The sequence below is a fragment of the Platichthys flesus genome, chromosome 8, assembly GCF_949316205.1.
Source record: "Platichthys flesus chromosome 8, fPlaFle2.1, whole genome shotgun sequence".
NCBI lineage: Eukaryota > Metazoa > Chordata > Actinopteri > Pleuronectiformes > Pleuronectidae > Platichthys > Platichthys flesus.
The window spans coordinates 11,388,540-11,413,279 of NC_084952.1; the positions used below are offsets into that span (position 1 = coordinate 11,388,540).

A 24,740-nucleotide genomic window follows, 5' to 3' on the forward strand; every position below is an offset into this window, starting at 1 on the left:
GCAAAGAGGGAGTCTCAGTTTTTACAATCTGAATTATCTCTCTTCCCATCACAAGTCTAAATAAACAATACATTTTTTCCACCGTATTTGTTTGTTTGTTTATTTTGTCTATCTGCCTGCTAAGGGCATGAGGTCTTGTGTTTCCACTTGAGATTCTATGCCCCAGGGCCAGTCCTCAGCTGGGCCACTGGATGTCTGACAGAGGCGCAGCTGGTGCCACTCTACAATGAAAAATATAGGCGAGAGACATTTCTAGGAGAATATTAAGAGGTTGGACGAGGGTTGAGAATACAAAACAGGTAAATTAATTTATGAGGAGGTGCGGGGGGATATTTTTATGCCAACCTGGAAAAAAAAGTGAGAAAAGAATACTAATTATCCAATTAGCTCTTTGAAATTGGTGTTTGTTGATGCATAACATGCGTCTGTCTGCAGGTGGATTAATGGTGATAACTTCATCTGCAGAACTCCTGAGTGGGAAATGAAATAATCCAAAGCTCGGTGGCATGCAATTAACACTGAAACAGATGGGACTATTTAATAATGGCCTGTGTACCAGAGAGCTGCAGTGACATTTCAAAAACATCAGAAGAGCATAAAGGAAGGAGAGGAGGAGAATGAGCCATACAGGTGGAAAGGTCATGTGTAAATGCTGGTCTCTGTTTGGTGTTGACGAGATAAACGTCTCTGTGTTTTCACTTTTGTGTTATTGCTGCAAGACGGAGGTTCAAGATGTCCCACCGGGAAAATCTGCTAAATGTCACGGTTAGCATGGCAGACCGACATGTGGACCCATATGAGACTGTTAGCCCCGGCTGAAAGAAACTGTCTTATCACTGCTGCTCAGAAATGAGGGATGTTTGCAGAGACACAAATCCGTGCCATGGGAAACAGGGGCCATTTAGTGTGTTTCACAGCAGCAGGACTTTACATAAAGGCAAAGTGATGCCATTGGAAAACACAATGTTTTTTTTACTGACCAGTAGCAGGAATAATTTAATTTTCAATTATACTAAAAGACCGTAGCTATAAGCCAACACGCATTGAGCCCCCCCCCCCTGCAGGTGAAATCTGATCAGCCCCTAAAGTGCCCCTGTCCTATCAATAGTCACTACTAACTAGTCACCTACTAACAATTAATGAATATGGCAATTGAATCAAAGCAATAGAGCTAACGGTAAACAGGAAATTACTTTAAAGTGCTCCTCACTGAATCAGGAACTGTGTATGGATGTTGCATATATAACATCATGTCCCCTCTGTGTAAATTGTGGCTCTTTTTCAGAAATGGTAAATGGTCTGTATTTACATATCCACCACTGCATGAAGTCTTTTATTAACGCACTGCGTAAAATGGCATGTTTTGTAATAATTTGTCTTCCGTCGACGGACATTTGGCTGCTTTTGCAATTCCCCATTACGCCACCTCCTCCTCGTCGCCTCCGAGTGTGAAGAGTTGCTCCATCCTCTATAGCAGCATCCGAAGTGACTCACTGTCTCGGTCTCCCGGGATGCCAAGTGCAGTGGTCGCCGTGGGCATGGGTGAGAATGAGCGAGAAAAGAAAAAGATTATGTAGGCGGTGGACGCTCATCTCATCTTGGCCCAGTGGACAGGGTGAACCAAGAGGGTCTCATAAGGCCATTTCTTCACAGCACAGCTTGTATAAATAGGTCTGATGGATCAAATCAACACAGCATGGATGTGTTATATGTGTGCAGCCTACGCTAGATTCAGCCATGTCTCTGCTCGGAACAATTTGTTTTTGTGTTCTTGGTGGATCTCAACAAGAGCTTTCTCTGTGAAACTGCGAACATGATTGTTGCATGATTGTGTTCTGCAGATGTCCCCCCCACTGCTTAGATAAACAGTGTGCAATGATCGTCCTCTCATGTCATGTTGACGGAATTAGGGTTAAAGTCTTTCAAATTAATATGCATCAGATTTAAATCTGATTTTAATTGAGGTACATGGGGACCGAGGCTGGAGTAATTAAAGGGCACCCTGAGCAGGATGATTTGGGTGTTAGTGTCGCCACCTGCTACACCACACATGCGTAGTTCAGACTGTCTGCAGATTACAGGAGGTATTAGTTGGAAGATTGGATTTGCATCATGTGTGTTTTATCATTTGAAATTACAACACTGGTTCCTGGTGAACGTCTTCGAGTCTGGTGAAATCAATAGTTAAGATTATAAAGATTCAGTTTCAGAGATAATGTGCTTAATCTAAAATATATGTGCCTGGTCGCAGTTTATGTCCCTTACCGTTGCTGCTTGTTTTAATGGCTGTTGCTATTGCCAGATGTGGAGACGAGTCACATCTGGAGCACCTTGTCTGTGACCCCAGTTAACGACATTAACCTCATGACAACAGAAGTGTTGTGCTTTGTTCTTTAAAAATGAATTCAAGAATATATGTAGGATTCAATGACACATTCAAATATGTTAAATAAGCCGGATCGAAACATGTAACATTTACAAGGGGTGAGAAAAAAACGAAAAATTCAGTGCAAGAGGAGAAGCAGCTTCATCCTCAGCCCCACTAAAGACAAACAGACAAAGTAACACTGCATCACTGCCGCTTAGTTCACATGTCTCCTTATTATTATATTTGTTGTGACATTTAACTGATTGTCACATAACCATTGTCAAACGTACTTCATGGTCCCTCACTCTGAACAGTACAATAGCTCCTGTTATAAATCCTCATGCATTGATCTATTTTGCAGCTTGGTTGTGTTTCCTTTTAGTTTGAATTTTCTGTAATTATTTTTCCGATTTCATTCTGGCTATTTGTTGGTTTGCGTCAGTGAGGAGGTCTAATCTCCAGGCTGCTTCATAAATCAGTTTTGCAGCGCACAATAAAAAGGGCGGTGGCGCTGACAAAAAGAGGTGAAAAAGCGATTGTTTGCCTTTCATTTGCAAGATATCAGTGTGCGGTTGTCACTGGGCGCTCATATGTAGATCTAGATGATAAAACTCCGTGGTTTTCTGTCTTTTGGGAGTTTAAATTTATTAGATGGTGCGCGATCGTTTTTATCGGAGGTGCTGAAATGCAGCCAGCATCGTTTCAGCGAGTGCCTCCCCCTCCCCTTTTGCCCACAGACACCATCACCACATAGCAGAGAGAGAAGGAGGGGGGGGGAGAAGGAGACCAATAGGCAGCATCAGTGGAGGGAGTCAGCGTTGCCAGGAGCAGAGAGAATTTTTAAAAACACCACACAGGCGGACAAAGGAAAACATGGAGGCACAGGGGAAAAGTCCCTTAAAACAGGCACCGGGGAGAAGGCTCTGGTCCTCCCGCACATAGCGTGAGCTACGTACGGACTATTCCCTTGTTTTTAATGAGGTGGGTGGGGACGCACAGTGAGCCGAAAAGGCGGAAAGATTTCTCCAGCCCGTCTGCACATTCCGGCCGCCTGCGATGGCTGTGACAGCGCGATGCAGTTACAGTGTAAAGGAGAACGTGCCCTTTTCTCTGTATTTGTTTATTTTCGTGGTCGGTGGCCTCACAAACGCACAGATTCGATACTCCATCCCGGAGGAGCTGGAGAACGGGGCACTGGTCGGTGACATCGTCCGGGATCTGGGTCTGGACCTGAGAAAACTTTCCACCCGACGCATACGAATCACGACGGACAGCGGACGGAGGTATTTCACCATCAATCACAAAACCGGAAAGCTGGTGGTGAGTGACCGCATTGACCGAGAGACAGTTTGTGAATTCAGTGGCACCTGTTCCCACAACCTGGAGGTGGTGTTGGAGAACCCGCTCGAGGTGCACAACGTGGAGGTGGAGATCTTGGACGTGAACGACAACGCGCCGCAGTTCCCTCGAGACGAGTATCAGCTCGAGGTGTCGGAGTCCGCTCTCACAGGGTCGCGGTTCCACATCGAGGGAGCTCAGGACGCAGATGACGGCTCAAACTCCGTGAAGCAGTACAGACTCAGCCCTAACGAGCACATCACCCTGGACTCCATTAAGCCCTTTTCCAATAATAAGCACATCGAGCTCATCCTGAAAAAACCCTTCGACCGCGAGCAGATTCCCTCTCATGAGCTAATCCTGACAGCAGTGGATGGAGGCACCCCACAGCGAACGGGCACGGCCAAAATCAATGTACGTGTCCTTGATGCAAATGACAACGTGCCTGTCTTTGACAACTCCGTGTACAAAGTTAAACTGTCTGAAAACTCTCCAAAGGGCGCACTGGTGATCAAGCTGAATGCAACAGACACCGATGAAGGCTCCAATGGGGACGTTTTCTACTCCTTCAGCAGTTACACACCTGAGAGAGTCAGACAGATGTTTTCCATGGACACAGACACAGGAGAAATCCGAGTGAAAAACAATATAGACTATGAGGAAACCAACTCCTATGAAATGTACATACAGGCAATGGACAAAGGGCCAGCTCCTGTGGCAGTGCATTGCAAAGTAGTTGTAGAAGTTTTGGATGTCAATGATAACATTCCTGAGATTGTGCTGTCCTCTCTCTCCAGCCCTGTGCGTGAAGACGCCCGGGCTGACACGGTTGTGGCATTGATCAGCGTGAATGACCGGGACTCTGGACCAAACAAACAAGTGACCCTGGATATCATGCCCAATTTGCCATTTAAGATCAAGTCCTTCCGCAATCACTATACCATTGTCACATCCGCCTTCTTGGACAGGGAGACCATCTCATCCTACAATGTCACCGTCAACGCTGTGGACGGAGGCATCCCACCCCTGTCATCCCAGATGACCTTTAAGGTGCACGTGGCAGACGTGAATGATAATCCACCTCGTTTTGAACAGACCTCATACACTGTTTATATTACAGAGAACAACGCTCCCGATGCATCTCTATGTGTTGTTAAGGCCACAGACACTGACGCTGCAGAAAATGCACGCATCACCTATACTGTCCTCAATGACAACAACCACGGTATCCCTGTAGCCAGCTATGTCAGCATCAAACCCGATACAGGCAAGGCTTATGCCCTGCGAGCCTTTGACTTTGAGAAGCTGAGAGAATTTCATTTCCAGGTGAAAGCCCAGGACAACGGAATGCCTCCCCTCAACCGTGTAGCCACGGTGTATGTTTACGTTATGGACCAGAATGACCATAAGCCCAAGATAGTCTACCCACCGGCCAATGGGAGCCGCACAACAGAGACGCTGATTAAAAATGCTGAAGCAGGAGCGTTGGTTAGCAAGGTGACAGCGTGGGATGGTGATGCAGGGCAGAATGCTTGGCTGCTCTATTCCCTGGAGCAGACCAACACAGACATTGACCTTTTCAAGGTGCATGAGCACACAGGTGAAATCCGCACCACAAGGCGTGTCATCGAGGACAACTCCACTTCCTTCATCCTGAAAGTGTCGGTGCATGATAACGGCCTGCCGCCACTCTCCTCCACCGCTACCATCCATGTGTACGTGATGGAGCTGCCTCCAAAGTTGGCCCCTGACCCCAAACGCATCATCAGGCCCAACAGCCCCTTAATGTTTTCCAATGTCACACTCTACCTCATCATTGCCCTGAGTGCCACAACTTTCGTGTTCCTGGTCACCATCTTTGTCCTAGCCATCGTGCGGTGTCATGCCTACTGTACCCAGCCTGGCTCCTGCTCCCCATGTTGCATTTCCAAGAAGAGTGTTCCAGAGGGGAGCACCTCAGCTGGTGGTGTTGCAAGTGGAGGAAGAACTGCGGGTGGAGCAGATGGTGGGCAGCAAAACATCAATGCGGCCCAGCGACGTGACCTCAAAGGGGAACCGCATTACATTGAAGTGCGGGGAAATGGGTCTTTGACCAAAACATACTGTTACAAGACATGCCTGACTGCCACATCAGGAAGTGACACTTTTATGTTCTACAACACGGGACGGCCTCATAGTGGCACCTGGGGCTCAGGCTACGTCACCAGCCACAGTGGACAAAGCCAGATATGTGTACGGCGTCTCAGTATGCCAGACGCAGCTGCCATTCAGGTCGGTCTGCTGCGATCTCTGTGTTTGTTGTTTCAGATTGCCTCACAACAGTAAAGGACACAAAGCGCAAAAAGCCATAAAACTCTCAATAAATTCTCAGTTATGGTTGAGACTTTTCTCTAGGGCAGTGTTCAGGCAGTAGGATTGCAGTTGACAATTACAGGTCTGAAGCTGTTAAAGCTGTTTCATCTGGTGTTTTATGTTTTTTTTATGCATTTTCCTGCTGCTTGATTCGATAGTTTGTTTTTTTCTAGAACATAGTGGTATGAACATTTACTAGGTATTTCTATCACTTGCATCCAAGATGAGAATATCTAAGAACACTTGTGCCAGTCTAAGGATTTGCTTAGTCTTTTAAGTTCCAAGAAAAAGCTAGCAGCACCTTATCTACGGTTACATCATTGCCTTAAGATTTATCGACCGGGCTGTATCCTAATATTAAATACAAGTGTGGGTAGCTTCTGTGGGATGTGTGTGTTGTGGGCATGCACACTTAGATTTGGTCGCTCTGTCTCTGCTCCCTTTTTCTTAATCTTTAATTCTCTTTTAAAAAACAGACAGATTTCATTGGCTTATTCACATATGACCCCAACACTCAGTGTTATTTGTCGGCTTTGGGGCTGTGTGCCTCAATAAGTCCAATATGTCCACAGGGCTTTCAGTGGTCATCTCTGTAGGGAGGCAGAGTCTGGGAAATAGTGCAACCGTCGCCAGCTACAGGGGCAACCAGTCCCACTGCACCAAAATAATCATCTTCTGGTCACGTACGTCTCTGGTGCTGAACAGAAAGCCAGAGTTTGAGAATCAGTTAAAGAGCCAAGTCTTTGGCACATGTACTTTGCCTTGAGATTCATCTAAATCAGAGGATGATTTATTATTGTCATTGCGTAAGGTTGATGCCTAAATATGCATAATTTGCAGTTATAATAAAACAATGAATTAATAGAATAACACAAACATTATTTGTTTTCTTCATCATGGTGTTTGTCCCAGAGCCTCAGTGGGTGTGTCTCTTCAGTGCAGAATAGGATGTGGGATAAAATATGTGATAAAAAGAGTAACGATAAAGGAATGGTTCTTTTATCATCTGACCAGCTCCTCATTAAATGTCAATCATGTTTGTTCGTGCCATGTAATTAAGTGGCAGCGATGTGTTTCTCAGTGCTGCGCGTGGATTGGCTGGCTCCGCACAGATGAGGCGGGGGATGTAAGGTGATTGGACAAAGTGTTGATGTCGGAGGTGTGAGCACTGTATCCATGCTATAGGAGTCTTCTCCGAGAGGGAGAGGGAAGGGTGGAGGAAAAAGCGAGAAAGGGGGGGTAGGGTAGCCAAACCAAAATGTGTCTTTATTCCCTGATTTACAATGTACAGCCACGCAAGTAAATTAATACACAGGAATCATTTATTTTTTTAATCTCCACATTTATTTACTTAATTTCAAATGATGAAGCAGAATCTACTGATGTCTCGTCATTGTGGTCGAATCGGTTTCATATTTTTCCTTCTTCGTTGTTGTTGTTGTTTTTCTTTTCCTGTGTTATTGGGAATTTTTCCTAGTTTTGCATATGGCACGTCCCTTAGGACACTGCAGACATGTTTAGGTTCCAGATGCCGTTATGTCTCTAGGTGCTCATACCATACGACCAGACAGGCTAGTCTCCCTTCAGGGGTAGCAGGGGAAATCTTTTTCAAAGCAGTTTAGTCCTATTTGTGGACAATCTGGCCTTTTTTTTCTCATTCTCTTCCCATATGTTGTGACACAGAGCTTTCTTTTTTTTTAAATCTTTTTTCCTTTTACTATTGATCCCAACACTAATTGCTTTTTGATCAGTGATTGTCTTCAGAAATCCAGGTCACCTTTATTTTCCTGTAAGAATAAGTGTTGCGCTTTCGACAGCCCTTGACATAGTGCTCTGTTTGAAAGACTCCATGAGGAATAGCATGCTTCTCTCATTAAGACCAACTATTGGATTCCAAGGGTGATGAATGTCCACTGCAGACTGGTAGAGGTCAATGCAGCTTCAGCAGCAACTGAACATCTGTCATATTTGAGAGGAAATTAGATTGCAAATGGGTCTCTTATGAACTGCATGGAAGAGCAGCGAGAATTTAGTGCCCTCAGTCAGATTGGTTCAGCTCTGTCAGTGGTTTAGCTTGAGTTTAGAGAAAATGCATCTTGTGTGGTCTTGTGGGGTCAGGTAAATAGACGACTGTGATCTGAAAGAACAATATCAACCAATTAATGTATTTAAATTGTCAGAGGGCTGTGATGTTTTACCTTTTTTCTTGACACTGATAGAGTGTCACTAAATGTCCACTACTGGCAGACGGGCAGAGTTTGTGGAGATGTCTGGTTGTGTCACTCTGTTATGATTTGTCTATGTCTAAATCCCGAGCTGACTGGGTTATTCTGACACCTGCCCTCCCCAATCCCCGTCTCCCTCCACCTGTGTCCTTCAGGAGAGACATAACGGAGGGCAGTGGGTGGAGGGTATAAAATGTAGACTGTGCTCAGCACAGTTACCATGGTGAGACGAGTCATAGTGACTCAAGCAGACTCTGTGCCAGTGAAACTCAATGTTGTGATCCGTGTAAAGAGGATGTAACAGGGAGAAAGCAGCAAAAGAGAGTGGGTGGTGAATATAAAGAACTGAATAGAGGAATGCAGTGGTAGAGAGAATATATAAGTCAGAAGTGGTCATTCAGAAACCATCAGTGAACATAACTGAAAAACAACTTGATGTTAAAATGCATTTGTGATGACAGATTTTTACATTTTGGGATATTTTGATGTGATAAAGGTAAAAGAGAAGGTTAAGGTAGGTATAAAGTGGTAGCTTTGAATTAAGTATTTGGACAGCAAATGTGAATTTTCTGCATTTTGCCCCATTTACTAAAGTGTACCACACACAGACAAGTGTTAGTAAATCTAACCTGGATATGTTTTCTCAGGTCCAAAGTGTTACAGTACCATGGTCAGTGGACCGCTGGAGTAAAATCTCAGAGTAATTTTTTTTCACAGGACATGGAATGGAGAAGCGTGCAGGATATGCACTTAAAAGCTTCAATTTAATCACTGACTTTTCTCCCAAAACAGGGACAAGATATTGCTGCCTTATGTGTGGGTGTGTGTGGGTGTAACACACATGCACAAGTATTTCTCTCCATGACTTATTAATGAGATGGTATTGCCTTTCGTCTGTACTTAAGACTCAATCCCTCTCGCTTTCTCTTGCAGCCCAAGGCGCCAAATGCAGACTGGAGATATTCAGCCTCCCTGAGAGCAGGAGGTGTAATGCAGAGGTAAGCATCCCACCGCTGTGACACTTTGCAGTAAAAAGCTCATCATACCTCACCAGTCATTTTCATCTTATCTGAACAAATCTTCCCACATGCATCTTCCCGCTGCGGTCCAACTGACGGGAAGAGAAGGGACTTAGGATCCGTCAGTTCCAAAACAGGATATCTACCCTCCCTGTTCACCAATCTTTACACATCATTGTAATTTGATCGACTTAAATCTCTACCTTTTATAATTAACAACAATTGAACGTGAAATTTGAGAGAAGCAGCATAGCGAGAAGCAATGGTTTGGTCAATGTTAACAGACAGATGGAGAACTGACAGGAGGGAAGGATGAGCAGAGAGATGGTCAGTGATGGATGAAGGGCAGGTGGTCAGGTGGACAGATGGATAACAGGGACACAGGGCCTGCTCCATGAACACACTAGCGGTCACATCACCCCTCACACACTGGGCCGTAACATGCTGTGAGATCATATGGACATGATCAAATCAAGGGTCATGCTCTTGAGATGATGCCATAATTTCAAATAGTGCCTGGTTTAATTATGTGGTCTTGATTAGGTTATCTCTATGTAATCATATCTGTATAGTCTATATTCTATCCATGCCTTATATTTAAATATGGTATAGATAAATCAGTGGTGTTGACAGTGTTACAGCAGAGACAATCACATTTATGTTCTTCACTGCTCCAGCTCAACAGTATTTATTAATCTGGGTTATTTCACCCTGAGGCCCACACATACATGCATACATGTGTTATGCACGTCATAATATGTGTTCCTTCATGTCTATTATTCATCTTTATTCGTATTTCGCTAACACTGTCCAGCGTAGAAGCATAATGCAGTTTCTGATGTCTTTGTCTCAACTTATATGCAACTCACATCATGTAATACAGTTTAGATGTGTTTTCATCATGTGCCTGTACTCTGTGAAGACAGACATGTATGTATGTGTCAACTCTTGGATGTCAATATCAGATCAACAAGAGTAAACCATGTGAGTGTCATTAATGTTAGATTACCTCATAATTACGGCAGAGATTAATGTGCTAACACATTAAGTCTTTCTGGTCTCGCCCCCTCTGATGGGATTTAGGTTGTATCACATCCTGACCGAATACCAAGCCTAATACAATATTAATGTATTTACAGTACACGCTGGCATAATCAGTTTTCGATAAGAGATTTTGCTCTTTCACCCAAACATCGTCTTATGGTGGCGACCTATTTAATTTGATTTAATGCTCAACATTTCCTCCAAAAGGTGTTTTGGGGAGCTTGTATCTGGAACTGTTATTCTAATTTTCAACAAACAACTTTTGCCTTAGAGCGTTTAATTGCTGGAAAATGATGAGGAAGCATGTGGTTAGAGACGGTAGAAAAAATATGAGATGATGAGAAATGAGAGAGAAGGACAGGCATCGTCTGAAAAGTGTATCATCAATCCAGTGTTTGCTATTAATATTTGATCAGCATGATGATGCTGATGCTGAGCTGCACTTAAAATGGCCTCCGTGGCTAGATCACTTTTGTTCTCTGAAGAACCACTCTAAATAGAGATGTAGAGGCATACATCTTTTCCCGTGTCTTTAGAACTGATAAACTGCGGACCCATACAACCAGTATTCTATGTAAATACTCCCTAATTCTCAAGATATTTGATAAAGACTGAAAGTATGTTATTTTCAAGAAGACGGAAAAATTATAAGTGAATATAACGTTATTGAAGAAAAAAGAAGACATACCAGCTCACACAGAGATTAGTTAAGGTTTTTACACTTGATAGTCAGAATTCTGTTTTTATATAGATTAAATAACATTTGAGTTCAAATGTTCTGAATCTGATTTTTATATATATATATATTTAACTTGAACAAAATAAAGTCTGGGTTGAAAGGGTTTTTAATCTGCTGCTAAAACCCAGCAGATTGAAGGTAACTACGGGTGGTACAGCCAAATCACAGAGAAAGGATAAAAAAGGATTTCATTTAACTTTTTCTATGATTAGATATGTCTGTGGCTAACGGTACAATGCTTTGGTTATGATCATTTAACAAACATGCTGCCCTACTTTCTTGGATGATTTCAGAAAGGAGGTTTCACCTGGATACCTGAATCTTGATAACTAAATTCTTACTTTCCATATGATAAGATCCAGTAAGCTCTCTCTTGGCAGTATTTCTGAAGCAGTTTTTTTTATTGCTTCAGTGAAAGGGGAGTTTTTCCGTAAAGGGGGGTGGAGCTGAAATCCCCTCGGGGGGGGGCGTGAAAATGTACGGACAGTCATCTGTAATCCATAATCCAGGGAATATCAGGAAAATGTCGGGTGAATAGTTTAATCCTAATCTGAATGTCACATTTCTGGGAGCGTGTTTGCTGCTGCCCCAGCCCAAATTCAACCGCCCCACCCTCAGGAGACATAAAGAGGTGTAAGAGTTGAATATGTTGGAATTGATGTTATAGTCCCAATATGAGCATAGAATTAGCAAAGTGTAAAATCACATGTATGGATAGCTTGTGTTTTGCGTGAGATGACTTATAAACAGTGTTTAATATTTGAATGTTTTTTCTTTGTGTGTTCCAGCTCAGTGCACATGGAGGAGTCCTCGGTAATGCAAGGAGCCCAGGGGGTCCTGGTTCAGAACTGGCCCACTGCTTCCAGTGCCGCTGGTAAGAATGACTGAAGATGCCCTCAGATAATCACAAATAACCTCCTAGTCTGAATGATGTAGATTTTTGGGGGGCTGATGTCCATATAGATATTAGGGAGTAAAGTATTTATGATAATGATATACCAGTTTTTTAAAATATGAAAAATGGGCCAATTATTTCTAAGATGTTGTTATCAAATCCTCATAGCTTGATATTGTACAATTTAACTAAACACTTTACTATAAATAACAAAAAAACAAATACAAACAAATATATAGAACTTGAATAAAAAATAAATCAGCTAACCATTAAATCTGTCAGGCTCTAGTCACAGCCTTTTAAGTAAAGTTAATATGCGACAAATATGAGCTCAGACGATCTTATACCAATAACTGCACATTCCTCAAGAGTTTATCGAACCACAAGCGAGCAATGGTTAAAAAAAGAAAACAGAGATATCTCCTGCAAGATCGCCCCAACCCACTTCTACCACTTCCCACTGCTGCAGGGAGCGGAAATGACATGAGCTACGTAGGCGGAGATGGATATCTCTGCTCCCTGTAGCAGCAAGAGAGACAATACAGAGTGAAAGGGAAGGAGAGAGAGAAGGGCAATAGTTGATTGAATTATCAGCCAGATGTTTATAGAGGAATAAGCCACTGAACCACAGAAGGCAAACATTAGCGAATACATTAGAGAAGACTAATAAAACATAATTACATTCCCTCACCTTTTAATGTGGATATCTCCTGACTTGCAGGTCATTCATATCTGAACAAAGACCAGGATTATAGGGATGGATGATGTGGGCTATTAAGAATATGTTAACTCTTTACCTAAATTCCCTTATGTAGAACTTAAAAACCATATATAAACATGTGTAAATGGTTAATGAAACACTATCGTTGCTGTAAAATATTTACATCAGACAATGTGCACTTTAATGTTGGTCGTCCTGAAGTGATGGTTCCTAATGTAGAGTGTAATTAAGAAAAAACTAATTTCAGCTTCAAGACAGTGCGTCAAATGGCTAAACCGAGTCAAATTCACAAAGTTATTTCAATACAGTGGTAATTATTAGCAGAGCCTTTGGTGTTAATCAGCTGCAGGCAAGTGTCGCACATGTAGGTGTCAACTTTGCTTTTTGCTTACAACCAATAAGTCTAAATTCAGCTGTTTGCTGCATCATTGTTGTCAAGAATGCCGGAATATTTTAACAGAGGAACTTAAATAAATTGTGTGCCAACTCACCTAAAAAGACTGGAGCCTTATGCTAATGCACTAATGATGACGGGAGAGGGTCACACTCGATGCAGAGAAGAGACTTTATTTTCAGAAAACAAAAGGGCAAATATATTTGGAGCACAACTGCTCACACAAAACCCCGCAAAGGAGCCTATCAGAAAACAGTGCTACTTGGAGCATAGCAACAGGAACATCACAGCAAAACTTAACACACGATGACAGCACTCTCAATGCTAGATGGCATTTCACGGACATTGTTATTTGAATGTCATTGGTTATGAAGCCCTAAACCAATATCCCTGACCAACGATGCACTGCACCACAGTGTCGGTGCACAAATTCACTTGTCATCCCTTGACTTTCCTCACGACGACAGGCAATGGGATCAGAGAGGATTAAGAGGGAAATGGAGACAAGAGTGTCCTGGTGGAGGAAAAGTGAAGGTGGAGACAAGTGAGAGATCGAGACAGACGTGTGTGCAATAAGAAGGTTGAGGAATGTACGACTACGTAATTACGTTGAGATAAAGAGGCGACTTGTTGTAATTGTGAAGCTGGAGATGGTTTGGCCTGGTGTCTTTATAGACAGGAGGCAGTGGGCCAGGCAGGCAGACAAACTACCCACACACTAACTACTGCTTCTTCCTATTTGCACGCACATACGCCCAGCCTCCTCAGCTCCACCATTGATTTCTTGCCTTAGCTAAGGACTTACAGCCTGCAGGCATGATGTGAGATATAGAGAGACAGAAAGATAGAGGGATGGAGAGTCAAAGACAGAGAGAGAGAGAGAAAGAGAGAACAGAACAGACAGCAGTGACGTCTTCAGGGTGGGTTGGCGATAACAAGATCAGCTGGTGAGGATTTAAGGTGGTCTAATTTAGCTGTGGCAGCTCAAGAAGAACACATTGTGTGCACGCTCACATTGCTTTGCCTCAGGGCTAAATGTCCCTTCGTTCTCTCATTTTCTGCCAGGTTAAGAATGGAAATAGTTGCTCAGGGCAGTGTTAGCTTCAGGTCAAATTTTAGGTTTAGATTAAGGATAATTCTAGGTTAAGAATGTGCGATGATATGAAGAGCGAATATTTGTGGAACATTCTTTCGGGAAGACAAGATTGAATAAGACTTGTGCTCTGACTTTCAAGTTGATTTTGTTCATCGTGTCTTGAAACTGAAAGAAATTGAGATATTGATTCGATGTGGCCTGTCACATTGCTATGAGTCAGACTGGGCTATATATAGCTGTATTGTCTTGTTTATTTGGCACACTGTGGTCCTGAGGTGGGAAGCAGGATTGTGTAGCAGTTTGGTTTGTTGAGGGAAGTGTATCTTTCTGGGTACAGAACCAGGCTGCTGTTGTGCCACGCTGACTATAGTTTGTTTCGATGTGAGACACAGAGGTACCGCTGACAACGCCCCTGTCTCTTCCCCTCTGAGTTAGAGTGTGCGTGTTGGCATAAGTTAGTGCGTGTCACTGCTTCTTGTTTGTGTGTTTTCCCACGTACGTGCCGATGTGTGTGCTTGGCTGTGTTTCCAAGTGTGTTTTGGCTGAATGCTTTGTGTGCTGCTCCTGCTGGGACAGATGGAGCGCAGCCCACGCCCAGATTAACAGACCAGCATTAATGAAATCAGGGCTCTGCTCGCTGTCTAACTCCCTCTCCCTATCTATTCCTCACTCCCATGTCCTTCTCCCCCGTTCCCCCTCTGTCTCTCTCTCTCTCTCTCTCTCTGTCTATAACAGCACATTCAGAGAGAGCTCTGCAGAATTGCAACCATCCCCTGCAGAGATGGGCAGAACAGAGGGAGATGGGCAGTTAGCTAAGTAATGGGTTTTAAAAGAAAAGAGACTAAACAACTAAAGATAAGGTGCATAGGAAGATGGAGAAGTGACGGACATAAAGTGTTTGGGAGGGAGTGGCGACAAGTAAATCAGAGCGATTGAATGTCACAAAGTGTTAGAAGGAAAGGGAAAAAGCTGTGTGAGGCTGCTGTTGCTATGGGAGAGTGGTAAGACTAAAAAGAGCGAGATAGAGAGAGAGAGCTTGCAGCATTACTCTCCATCAGCACAAGCACTGTCACCATGACTCCCACCAATGTCCTACTGCTTCACTGGAGGATGCAGTTTCCACGGCAACCATTCACGGCCCCCAATATCGAGAGGAGAGCGAGAGGAGGGGAGTGCAAACATATGGTGTGGGACAAAAGGTGCTAGAGGAAGAGGGTGGGGGATAGGAGCTGGCTGTGGCATCAGGTGAAGGACAAGCTAAAGAGGACGGCAGGGAGTCACAGTGTTAAAGGAGTGGGCGGGGGGTGGGTGGGTAGCGTTTGGAAAGTGAGAGTTAGAGGTAAGAGGTGTAAGGGGTTGGGGAGTGAGGAACAGAAGGGAGAAGAGTGACCTACATACACCAGAGCGGTGTACTGCAGAGGTGGATGCAGGTTTGCCGTTTTCTTTATCAGCCCAGTCCGCAGACCCACTGAGGCACGTACACAGAGGGAGCAGAAAGAACGACAGGTTCGGTTTGAGTTAGCAGCAGCCAACCGCAGTAGACACCTGTCAAGGCAAAAATAGACTCTGGGGTGAAGGCAAAAGGCCAAGTGAGGGGGAAGAAAGTGCAGAGCAATGATGGAGAAAAAGACAATAATCTGCTGAGGATTTGTGCTTCCAATTTGCTCCTCAGGACTTCAGTGTATGAGCTGCTTTAGGCCCATGTCCTCATTTAATTTACTTTGTTCGTCCATCTCATCAGGAAGGAGGTGAGAATTAAAAGTACAATTAAAGTGATTTTTCTGAGTGTTGGATACAAAAAAAAGCTAAAGAAGGGATAAAGATAGAGAGTCGATTAAATTCAAGGCTGTGCGTCATTTTTGGGCTGTGGCCTTTCAGTTGATGTATATGGGATATGAAAAGATTTCTGGCAACATCAGAAAGGTACGGTAGAAGAGTCTAGAAGCTGTCAGGGGCTTTTTTACAGTTCCCGAATCCCTCCTCCCCTTCTGTTTCCTATTCTCGACTTCAGATATTTGCTTTCCTTTATTGTCTCTTTTTTTAATTCCCACCCTGCACTCTCAAAGTCTTTAAATATCTTGCCAGCTCTCTCACTCTTTCTCTCTGGAGAATGGATCCTTTTCTCCTACCCATTTATTTATTCTTTGTCATAGCACCCACTCACGCCAAAATAATTTAGACTGAACTCGCACACAGATACGCAAATAACAAAACCAAACTCCTACACCAACATTCAGTGTTGTTTTTTCTGTGTTAAATCCTGTCACTTTTGATACTTGTGTCCAGCACCTGCCCCATGATCCAGGTGGGAGCAGACAACAAGACGCTGGACACGCACACACACAAACGATTTTACTCCCATTACTTTTTTCTTTCTCTAATTACCAAAATGGTAATTTATCAGGACGCCTAAAATCATTATTATGTCACCATCTAAGCAGAAAGCACGCACAGAGGCATGCAAATTCGGTTTTCGATTGACAACAATATCACATTGGGATTTTATCAAAATATGCTTGCACACTTTTACAGCACACATCATCCAAGGTACTGTCTGTGAGAAGGGTGCGGTCCCAGCAGTCTGTTTGTTCTCATCACTCCCAGATTTCTCCATTTCCGCTGAGTGTGTTTGGAAAAATCAAATGCATCACATGCCCTCAGGATCTGTTAAATCCATTGTCTGTTTTTGTTGTTAAGCATCGTGTCTCAACATCTGCATCCTTGTACTTCCTGGCCCCTCTTCTTCTCCTCTTCTCCCTCCTCCTCCTCTTCCTCCACAGCTCGTTATGTAACGCTGCATCGCGCTTCTGCCCAACTGGACGATGGTTTGGCGAGACAAGGTGATGAATAAAGTAGATGTGGCAAAATAGAGCTTGGTTGACTTAGCTGGCAGTAAATACCTTGAGCAAAATTACGATGATTAACGACTCTGGAGATCAGACTCAGGGGAAGATGCAGCAAAATCCCGGACTGTCATGAAAATTGTTGTCTACTTTAGCATTTCACATAGAGAGCATTAAATGCAATAGGGTTCAATGATCCTCACGAAACTACTGAACTCTCCTTGTCTCTAATGTGCCTGATAGCTATCAGTGATGGACAAGCTGCTTAATACCCAATCACATTAATGTTACCATAAACATTGATAGGCATTATTAAGACTGTTGTCAATAACTGCGAGGGACGGGTGTTGGCTTGCTGAGATTTTCCACGCTAGATTACATGAAAGGTCAGAGCAAACGAGAGATCGAGAGAGGAGGGTGGTGGTGGCAGCGGCGGCGTCAGGGAAAAGAGAAGGAGGGAGTTTGAGCAATTAGTAGAGCAGAGGAGGAAAGGAGAGAGGGAGTTTTGCTCTGCAACGGCCATCGACCAATCGGACAGAAGAAATGGGTGTGTGGGGATGAGCGGTGGGTGAGGTGAGGCCGATATTATCATGAATGAAGACAAGGAAAGAAAAGAAGAGAAAAGGATCTGAGATATGGGGGGTAAAGGGGTACATATAAAGGGGACAGCTGTATACGTACCTCCCTCTCTCGCGTCAATTCACATTTAATTATTGTAAATGTCGTTATGTCATGTAGAAATATTAGAAGAGCTTTTAACAGTTAAACACAGCTGCCCTTTTTTTTTTACTTTGACCCTTTTTTTAAGCGATTTACCCTGCCCTGCCTTACCCTCTTCCATCTGTCTGCTCTCAGCATGACTCATCACTCTCTGCCCTAATGTTGTGTTTATGAATGCAAGTTTGCGCTGGTGTCTCATCAAGTTCACACATTGACTTAGACAGGTAATTTCTCAGAGGGCAAGAGAGTGTGGAGCAACGCATTTGCCAGTGCTCCAGTATTCTGCATTTATGATTCAGTGGATTTTTCTGCTCCTTTTCTTCTGTTTCTGTTTTTTTCTTCCTGTTGGGATTATAGGATCAGGGTCATGTTTCTGAGAGGGGAGACTTATCAACTGGGGGAAGACTCATTTGCTCGTAAATGAATGTGACTTTAGCTGTCTCTGCTGTGACTTCATGTGGAGGAAGCAGCGACTGGATCTAGGCTGTCCTGTCCTTACCTCCTCAGTCTCTGCAGCTCTTGCAGCTGTGTTGTCGCAGTTGTTATAATTCTTGCACAGTCGTCCTCGCGTCTGTTTTTTCAAAAATATATTCAGTGTAATTCGACATGCAAAAAATCATCATCTTGCTTGTTTTTTCTAACCAGTTGTCCAAAACCAAAATATTCCATTTACAGTTATATAAAACAAGGAAAAAACCTTAAATCTTCACACTGGAAAACCTATATTCTGGAAATGTTTGAAGAAAAATTAATTGATTGTCAAAATAGTTGCAGACTAACTTTCTAACCATCAAATATCAATGAATCAGCTAATCATGAATAGTGTTAATGTGACATAAAAAGATAAAATTAAATTAAACGCCATTATCTGCTTGAACTTGGGCATTTTCCCGTGCCCAAAGGAGGAGCTTTGGAATACTGCATGCGTCTGTGACAGATTGGGATCATATGCCAAGCAGCAGGGGTCATGTTTGCCATGGATTTACCTCACTGATCTTCTACTGTGAACATATCTCATGAGATTTGGTAATTGCAAATCAAGAAGAATTCGCAAATAGCTAGTAGAAACATTTAAAAGGGGAATAGGTTTATAGTACATCATATTTGAACTAGGGGAGTCACAAACATTATTACGTTTTATTTGTGGAGATGAACTATCATGAACTATCACTACAAATAAAATGTTATAATGCTTGTTATTTATATGGCTGAATTGGTTTTCATTATTATAATTATCCATCTGTACAACAAAGCAATTCAGTATTTTAAAAGCCAAACTAAGATATATAAACCACATTTTAGACTTGTGGTGATTATAACTGATGCAGTGAAGAACAAAAGTGTATCAGGCTGTCCTTATCAAATATCACACAGGTCATCATAACTGGATGGTTTTCACTTTACATCCCACACCTTGTTCACTAATAGTTTAGTCAGGATTATGTTTATGTTTGTTTATGTCTCTTTGTCCAGCTGCCTTTAGGATGACTGTTCACTTTGTGTAAGAGAAGCAAAATGAAGAAAAGTGAAACCAACAGTCTTGTGTAGATATTTTGGGCCTGGCTGGATAAGGAAAGACTTTTTACAGGTTTTCTCTGTCTGGGATACTTCCTGAGGTCAGACTTCTTCTTCCAGACACTGTTCCTTCTGGTTGGATGAAGCCCGGCTCTTTTAATCCCTCCCTTTGGAAAGAACTCAGAAAAGGAGTCTGAGAAATAAAAGTGACTATGTGAGACAAGTGTGGCAAGTAGGTCATTGCTGTGAGGAACTGGCCAAAGTGAAAGGGACTTTTTTAAAATCTGGTAGACTGTCTCCAACTTTGTTATATGTTTTACAGAGACGGACTGATTGTCCATTACCTTCCTAAAAGCACTTAACCCTGTCATTTACTTAATAATAATGGGTTTTCTTTGGGTGGACTTTTCTTAACATTATTCTCTGTTATTGTGGCAGTTACGAATTAACTCACAAGTGGCAATTGACCTGAAGAACAGGGCCACAGATGTAAGCCTCGGAGGGAGCCAGATTCATTGCCCACATTTTAGTCATTTAGCGCTCGCAAAGCTCCCATTAAGTTCCACGACCTAAAACGAGTGCACAAATCTGCACATTTGCATCTGCTGATTCTTTTTCCAATCATATTTCCTCATATCGTCTTCAGTTGTCTGTACCACGCTCCGTTCAACGTGCAGCAATGATGGACAGAAACAATTTCAGATGACAGGCAAATTGTGAGTTTCGAGCTGGTGGGCCTGTTTCATATACAGCAGTCATTCATTAAGGGGCAGAATGCATTATGAATGAGGTGCAAAAGGCTTGGTAAATCTCAACCAGGGTGTCTGAAGAGTTTAGCCAATGAATAATGAGTGGTGGCTGCCTGTAATTTGTAGCCTTCTACATTACCATTCAACGAGTGTGGGATAGAATGCCGGCAGATTTGATGTTGTCTGTGAGTAGTAATAAAATCCTAACAGCTGCTTTAACTTGATAACCAAATAATAACCTATCCTGATTCCTACTCTATTTCTTTCAGATGCTGAAGGCGGAGAGGTGTCCCCCCCAATGGGCGCTGGTGTAGACAGCAACAGTTGGCACTTTCGCTATGGCCCCGGCGGTCCCGGTGCACCGCCACAACACCTGAAGCCTGGCGAGGTTCCCCCAGAGGCCTTTATCATTCCTGGCTCCCCCGCCATAATATCCATCAGACAGAACCAGGGCGGAGAGGACGACAAGAGCGACTTCATCACCTTTGGGAAGAAGGAGGAGGCCAAGAAGAAGAAGAAGAAGAAGAAGGAGAAGAAAGACAAGAAGGATAAGGGGAAGGATGATGATGAGTAGAGGAGCAGAAAGAGAGAACCGCAAAGAAGAAAAGGGCGTTGTTAAAACAGAGGTACCAACCAAAGTCCATTGGGCAAAAAGAAAATGTGAAAACTACCATAGATTTCCCAGTTTCACTATATTACCTATTTTCACTAATAACAATATCAAGTTCTCTGTTCTGAACCTGGCCTTATGCACGATTTATTTTACCTTCAGTCCCATTCTGGAGTAAATTATTGATCTTGCCTTGATAACCAATAAAATGATTGATTTAGCTCCGAGCCCCTATGTGCCTATACACCTGGAGTCAACTCATGTCAGTCATCCTTTCCTGTAAGGAAGGACCAATCTTTGCCCCTCTCTACAATTTTTCTCCTCTAACCCATGGAAACGTTGGCACCTCTGTCTTACCCCCTCCCCAACAATGATGTGTAAACCATTCTCTCAGAGAGGAGACAAATACTTTGTACAAGAACAACAAAAAGCTCTGTGCCAGCCAAGGAAAAGAAGAACGACGTAGAAAAATGCGGAGCTGGACACACACCACTTGTAAATAGCACAGACGAGAGTCACTGAAACTAAGGCTAACACTACACTGCTGCAGATTCCTCTGGTAATACCAACAGTGTTTCCTAAGATCTCAATGAAACCACATGAACACACACGCATGATCACACATTCAAACATGCAAACACGAGAAAACACCCTGACCGTGGCAAGGTGGACACATAAAGCACTTGAGAGAAGGAGAAAAAATAAAAAAGAGCGAAAAACAACTGGCATGAAAGAAATGTGCTTTGAACAAGACACTGCAAGCTTTTTGCCCTGCACATTTGCCTCTGCGGTGCACATGTGTACATCAACTCTCTCAGGATGGAAGCGCCATCCTTTGAAATCACTCTCTATTTGCTCACTGCATTTGAAGGACACAGAGAGCTTCATCTTCTGCCAGAACCCCAACTGAGGAATGCAGAGAGCCCTGCAAAGATGGAGGGATGGGAAGTTACCTCACATTCTCCTGAGGACCACAGAGGGAAGAGTCCAGCTGCGCTGGCTTGTGACTCCGCTTGCAGCCAGTGGACTCTGATGAAAATAAGTACAGAATATGAGGAGAGTCTCGAGATTTTGATAACACCTTCTCTTATCCCCCTGCTGCAGCAAAAGCCTAAAGCTTTCTGCTTTGAATGTTTGGTAGCAACCAGTCCTTACCTGATACCTTTACAACTGCTCACCTGCTCGAACTTGCCCAAAGTTGCCACGAGCCAACTTCTCCTCCCCCAGCAGCCTTTTCTACCCTCACGGTCACCCATCCCACCAATTGCCTCTTCATCTGATGATGAAGTCTTCTGCTTTCATTTGGTCTTGAAAGAGATTCATGATGACATGCACTGTTTTATTTCTCCCACAGTTTCAAATGCTTTTTACTTCTCATGCCTCCCCACATTTACCCTCAGACACTTCCCCGAACCCCCGCTCTGACCCCCCCTGCTCAGGATAAATCCTGGGAATGGCCTGCGCTGAACATTGTGGTGTGCTGGGAACAGCATGGAGTAATGTGGATGAGGCCTGGGGAAGCCCAGTCGGGGGTGGACGCCCTGAACTCTTGTCAGATGTCTCTCTAAGTGCAAAACGGTTCAGTGCTTTTAACTTGTGAATATGCTGTTCATTTTCCTGTTCTTAGCCACTGATGAGAGGGGACCATGTGGGATGAAGCAGATAATAGGGATGGAGGCAAAGTGAGGAGACAGGTGCCGTGGGCTGGCCCTCCCTCTCCAGGTACAAGAGAAGACAGTTTTTCTCCACATTGATTGTTTTGGATCGTTGAGTCACATATTAGCTTTTTGGTACGCTGTAAATGTAAGCGTAGACTTTAATAGATTGTCTCATTAATAATTAAAACCTGCTAAAATATTTGGGCATCTAGAGATTCCCATCCCACCTGCTATATCCCACCAATCCTCTCTCAGGAGGTTTTGAAAATGGGGCACTCGCATGCCTCAAGACCGGCTTCTGTTGGTTCCCCTTCCCTGCCTGTAACTTGTTGCCACGTCCCCCAAAGTTTTGCGGCTCAGTATGACGTCACTCCATTAAGTGGCTGCTGCATGTACTGCTCTAAGGAAACACATACTATATAGAGAAATATATATATAAATAGATAGATGGCTATGATTTTATTCTTTTGTATTATCATTTTTCTTCATTACTTGCACAGGAGATATTTGTATGTACTACTGTCTCTTGCCAAACATCTACGTTCTACAATCTTCATGCTCCACAGATGTTGTATGGCATCCACTGAACCTCTTTAGATATTTGTACATGCTATAGTGTGATACCTTTCAACGCAAGTCTTTTTTTTTTCTTTTACCAAATATGATTTTTGCTTTTGAGAAAAAGCAAAGCAAGAAAAAAAGAAAAAAAAATCACTCTGTGTCTGCCTTTGACATGACGATCTAACTAAAACTGTAATATTGTAACTGAAATATGTATGATCCTATGATGAGCTATCACTTCCCTTTCACTCTTAAAAAAAGACAAAAAATGAAAGAAAAAAATTGTCCAGTGTAAAAAAGGTATCTGTAGTATATTCTTGTGTTTAGTGAGCATTCATGCTGTCATTCTTTCCCAATGTATGGTGGTGAACTATGGTGGCACTGTGCTGTCCTAAATGGATCAGCCCAGTTCTGTGGTTGTAAAAAAAAAAACTTTTTTGTACACCCGCTCATCAGTTGTAACAGTGAAGTAGTGAATTTCATTTATTTTCTGACTTTTTTTATTTTACCTAGATGGAAACAGTGGTAATGTGTTTTGTTTATAAATCACTAATAAAGTTTTCTTTCTTAAAAATAAATTTGGAATTTATTGTCTTGGGGGCATTTGGCTGGTTTTCTATGTCTTTTATGGAAATAAATGAAAAGCAAATTGACCAGGGAGTGAAAATACAGAATGCTGAATTAAACCTCAGCTAGCCTCATATAATTTAGGTATTAAATTAAATCTGTTTCCGAATTGTACTTTTATACAGAGGAGACTTTCATTTTCAGCTTCAAAACAGGTCAATGGGACAATCCACAAAAGTGAGAAAAGAATGTATCAGTAAAGGCGCCAACGAGCACATCTCTTCACATCAGTGAGAGCAAGGCTGACAATCTAACTCCAGGCTGCTCTCGTCTATCACACACACACTCTCATCACTCTTCTTTCTCTGCACCAGCAAGCACATAGAAAGGCCCACACCCTGCAGAGATGAGAGACAGTCAGAATGACCTGCCCAGCAACGATGCCTCATTTCTCCCTGATGAAAGCCATGGTCACAGATGGTCCAAACAGTCCCCTGTGAAAGGAAGCTTCCAAACGCAACCTAATTTAATAGAGTGGCTAAGTAGATTTATTGTGTCCACTCCCAGTGGGTGAGTTGGTAGAAAAAAAGGCAAAGAGAGAGACATCACTCATGCTGGCCTAGATAATATGCAACATTGGTAATCAATACCTTTATCCATTCATCAACTCAGACTGGGTAGTTTCCTAAAGGTATTTAGAGTGCTAGAAACATCACAAAGTCATTGTTGTAGTTATTAGTGCTCTCAAAACAAAATTAATTTGACATATACGTATGGCTGAGAGTTAAATAGACATGTCTGTGTTCTTGTGACTTTATGTTGATGATTCTCTTGAGGTGTAAAAAGTTTATCCCTTTCTGCTGAGAAAGCAGAAAGGGATTTCATTTTGCATCCAGAGATGGAACATGTATTGCATTGAGAGAAGTTCAAGAGTTCATGTTACAAAAAAAGCCCCTTTGAAAATCTTCTTTTATAAGACAAAATAGTATCTATGGTTACAACTATTTGGGGAATAGTCTCCATAGCAACAGCCTCATATACTTATCAAGCATAGGGTTAAAACAGTGAGACGCTGGTGGGCCTTGAAGAAGTTTGGGGGGGGGGGGTTGTCCTTTCATATGTCGCACAGAGCACAGCTGACTATTGCTGCTGATTTGGGGATGCACAAATGGATCTCTAACTCCTAATGGCCTATTAACTGGAAGAACAACAATTTCAACCAAAAACACAAACACCCACACATTTAAAATGCCTACAATCCCCCGAGTATTCATAGAAATTGCTCGGGTCCTCCTGAACTTATGCTCATTTGAGTTATACAAACAA

The 24,740-nt window shown here is 42.9% G+C and overlaps 1 protein-coding gene across 10 annotated transcripts in view; it reads left to right on the forward strand.

Moving 5' to 3' along the window:
• The window catches only part of LOC133959189 (protocadherin alpha-C2-like), a 107,883-nt gene extending 84,458 nt beyond the window's left edge, over positions 1 to 23,425 (forward strand). For 8 of the 10 annotated variants that reach the window (XM_062394284.1, XM_062394286.1, XM_062394291.1 and 5 more), the window contains 4 exons: positions 9,217 to 9,281; positions 11,874 to 11,959; positions 16,972 to 17,031; positions 20,288 to 23,425. In XM_062394284.1, coding sequence (XP_062250268.1) covers positions 9,217 to 9,281; positions 11,874 to 11,959; positions 16,972 to 17,031; positions 20,288 to 20,592 — 516 coding nt within the window. In that variant the 3' untranslated portion in view covers positions 20,593 to 23,425. Of the gene's footprint in view, positions 1 to 3,208; positions 5,978 to 9,216; positions 9,282 to 11,873; positions 11,960 to 16,971; positions 17,032 to 20,287 lie in introns of those variants that run through there. The other 2 variants (XM_062394282.1, XM_062394283.1) reach the window with 2 other exon arrangements.
• Positions 23,426 to 24,740: the final 1,315 nt, after the last annotated feature.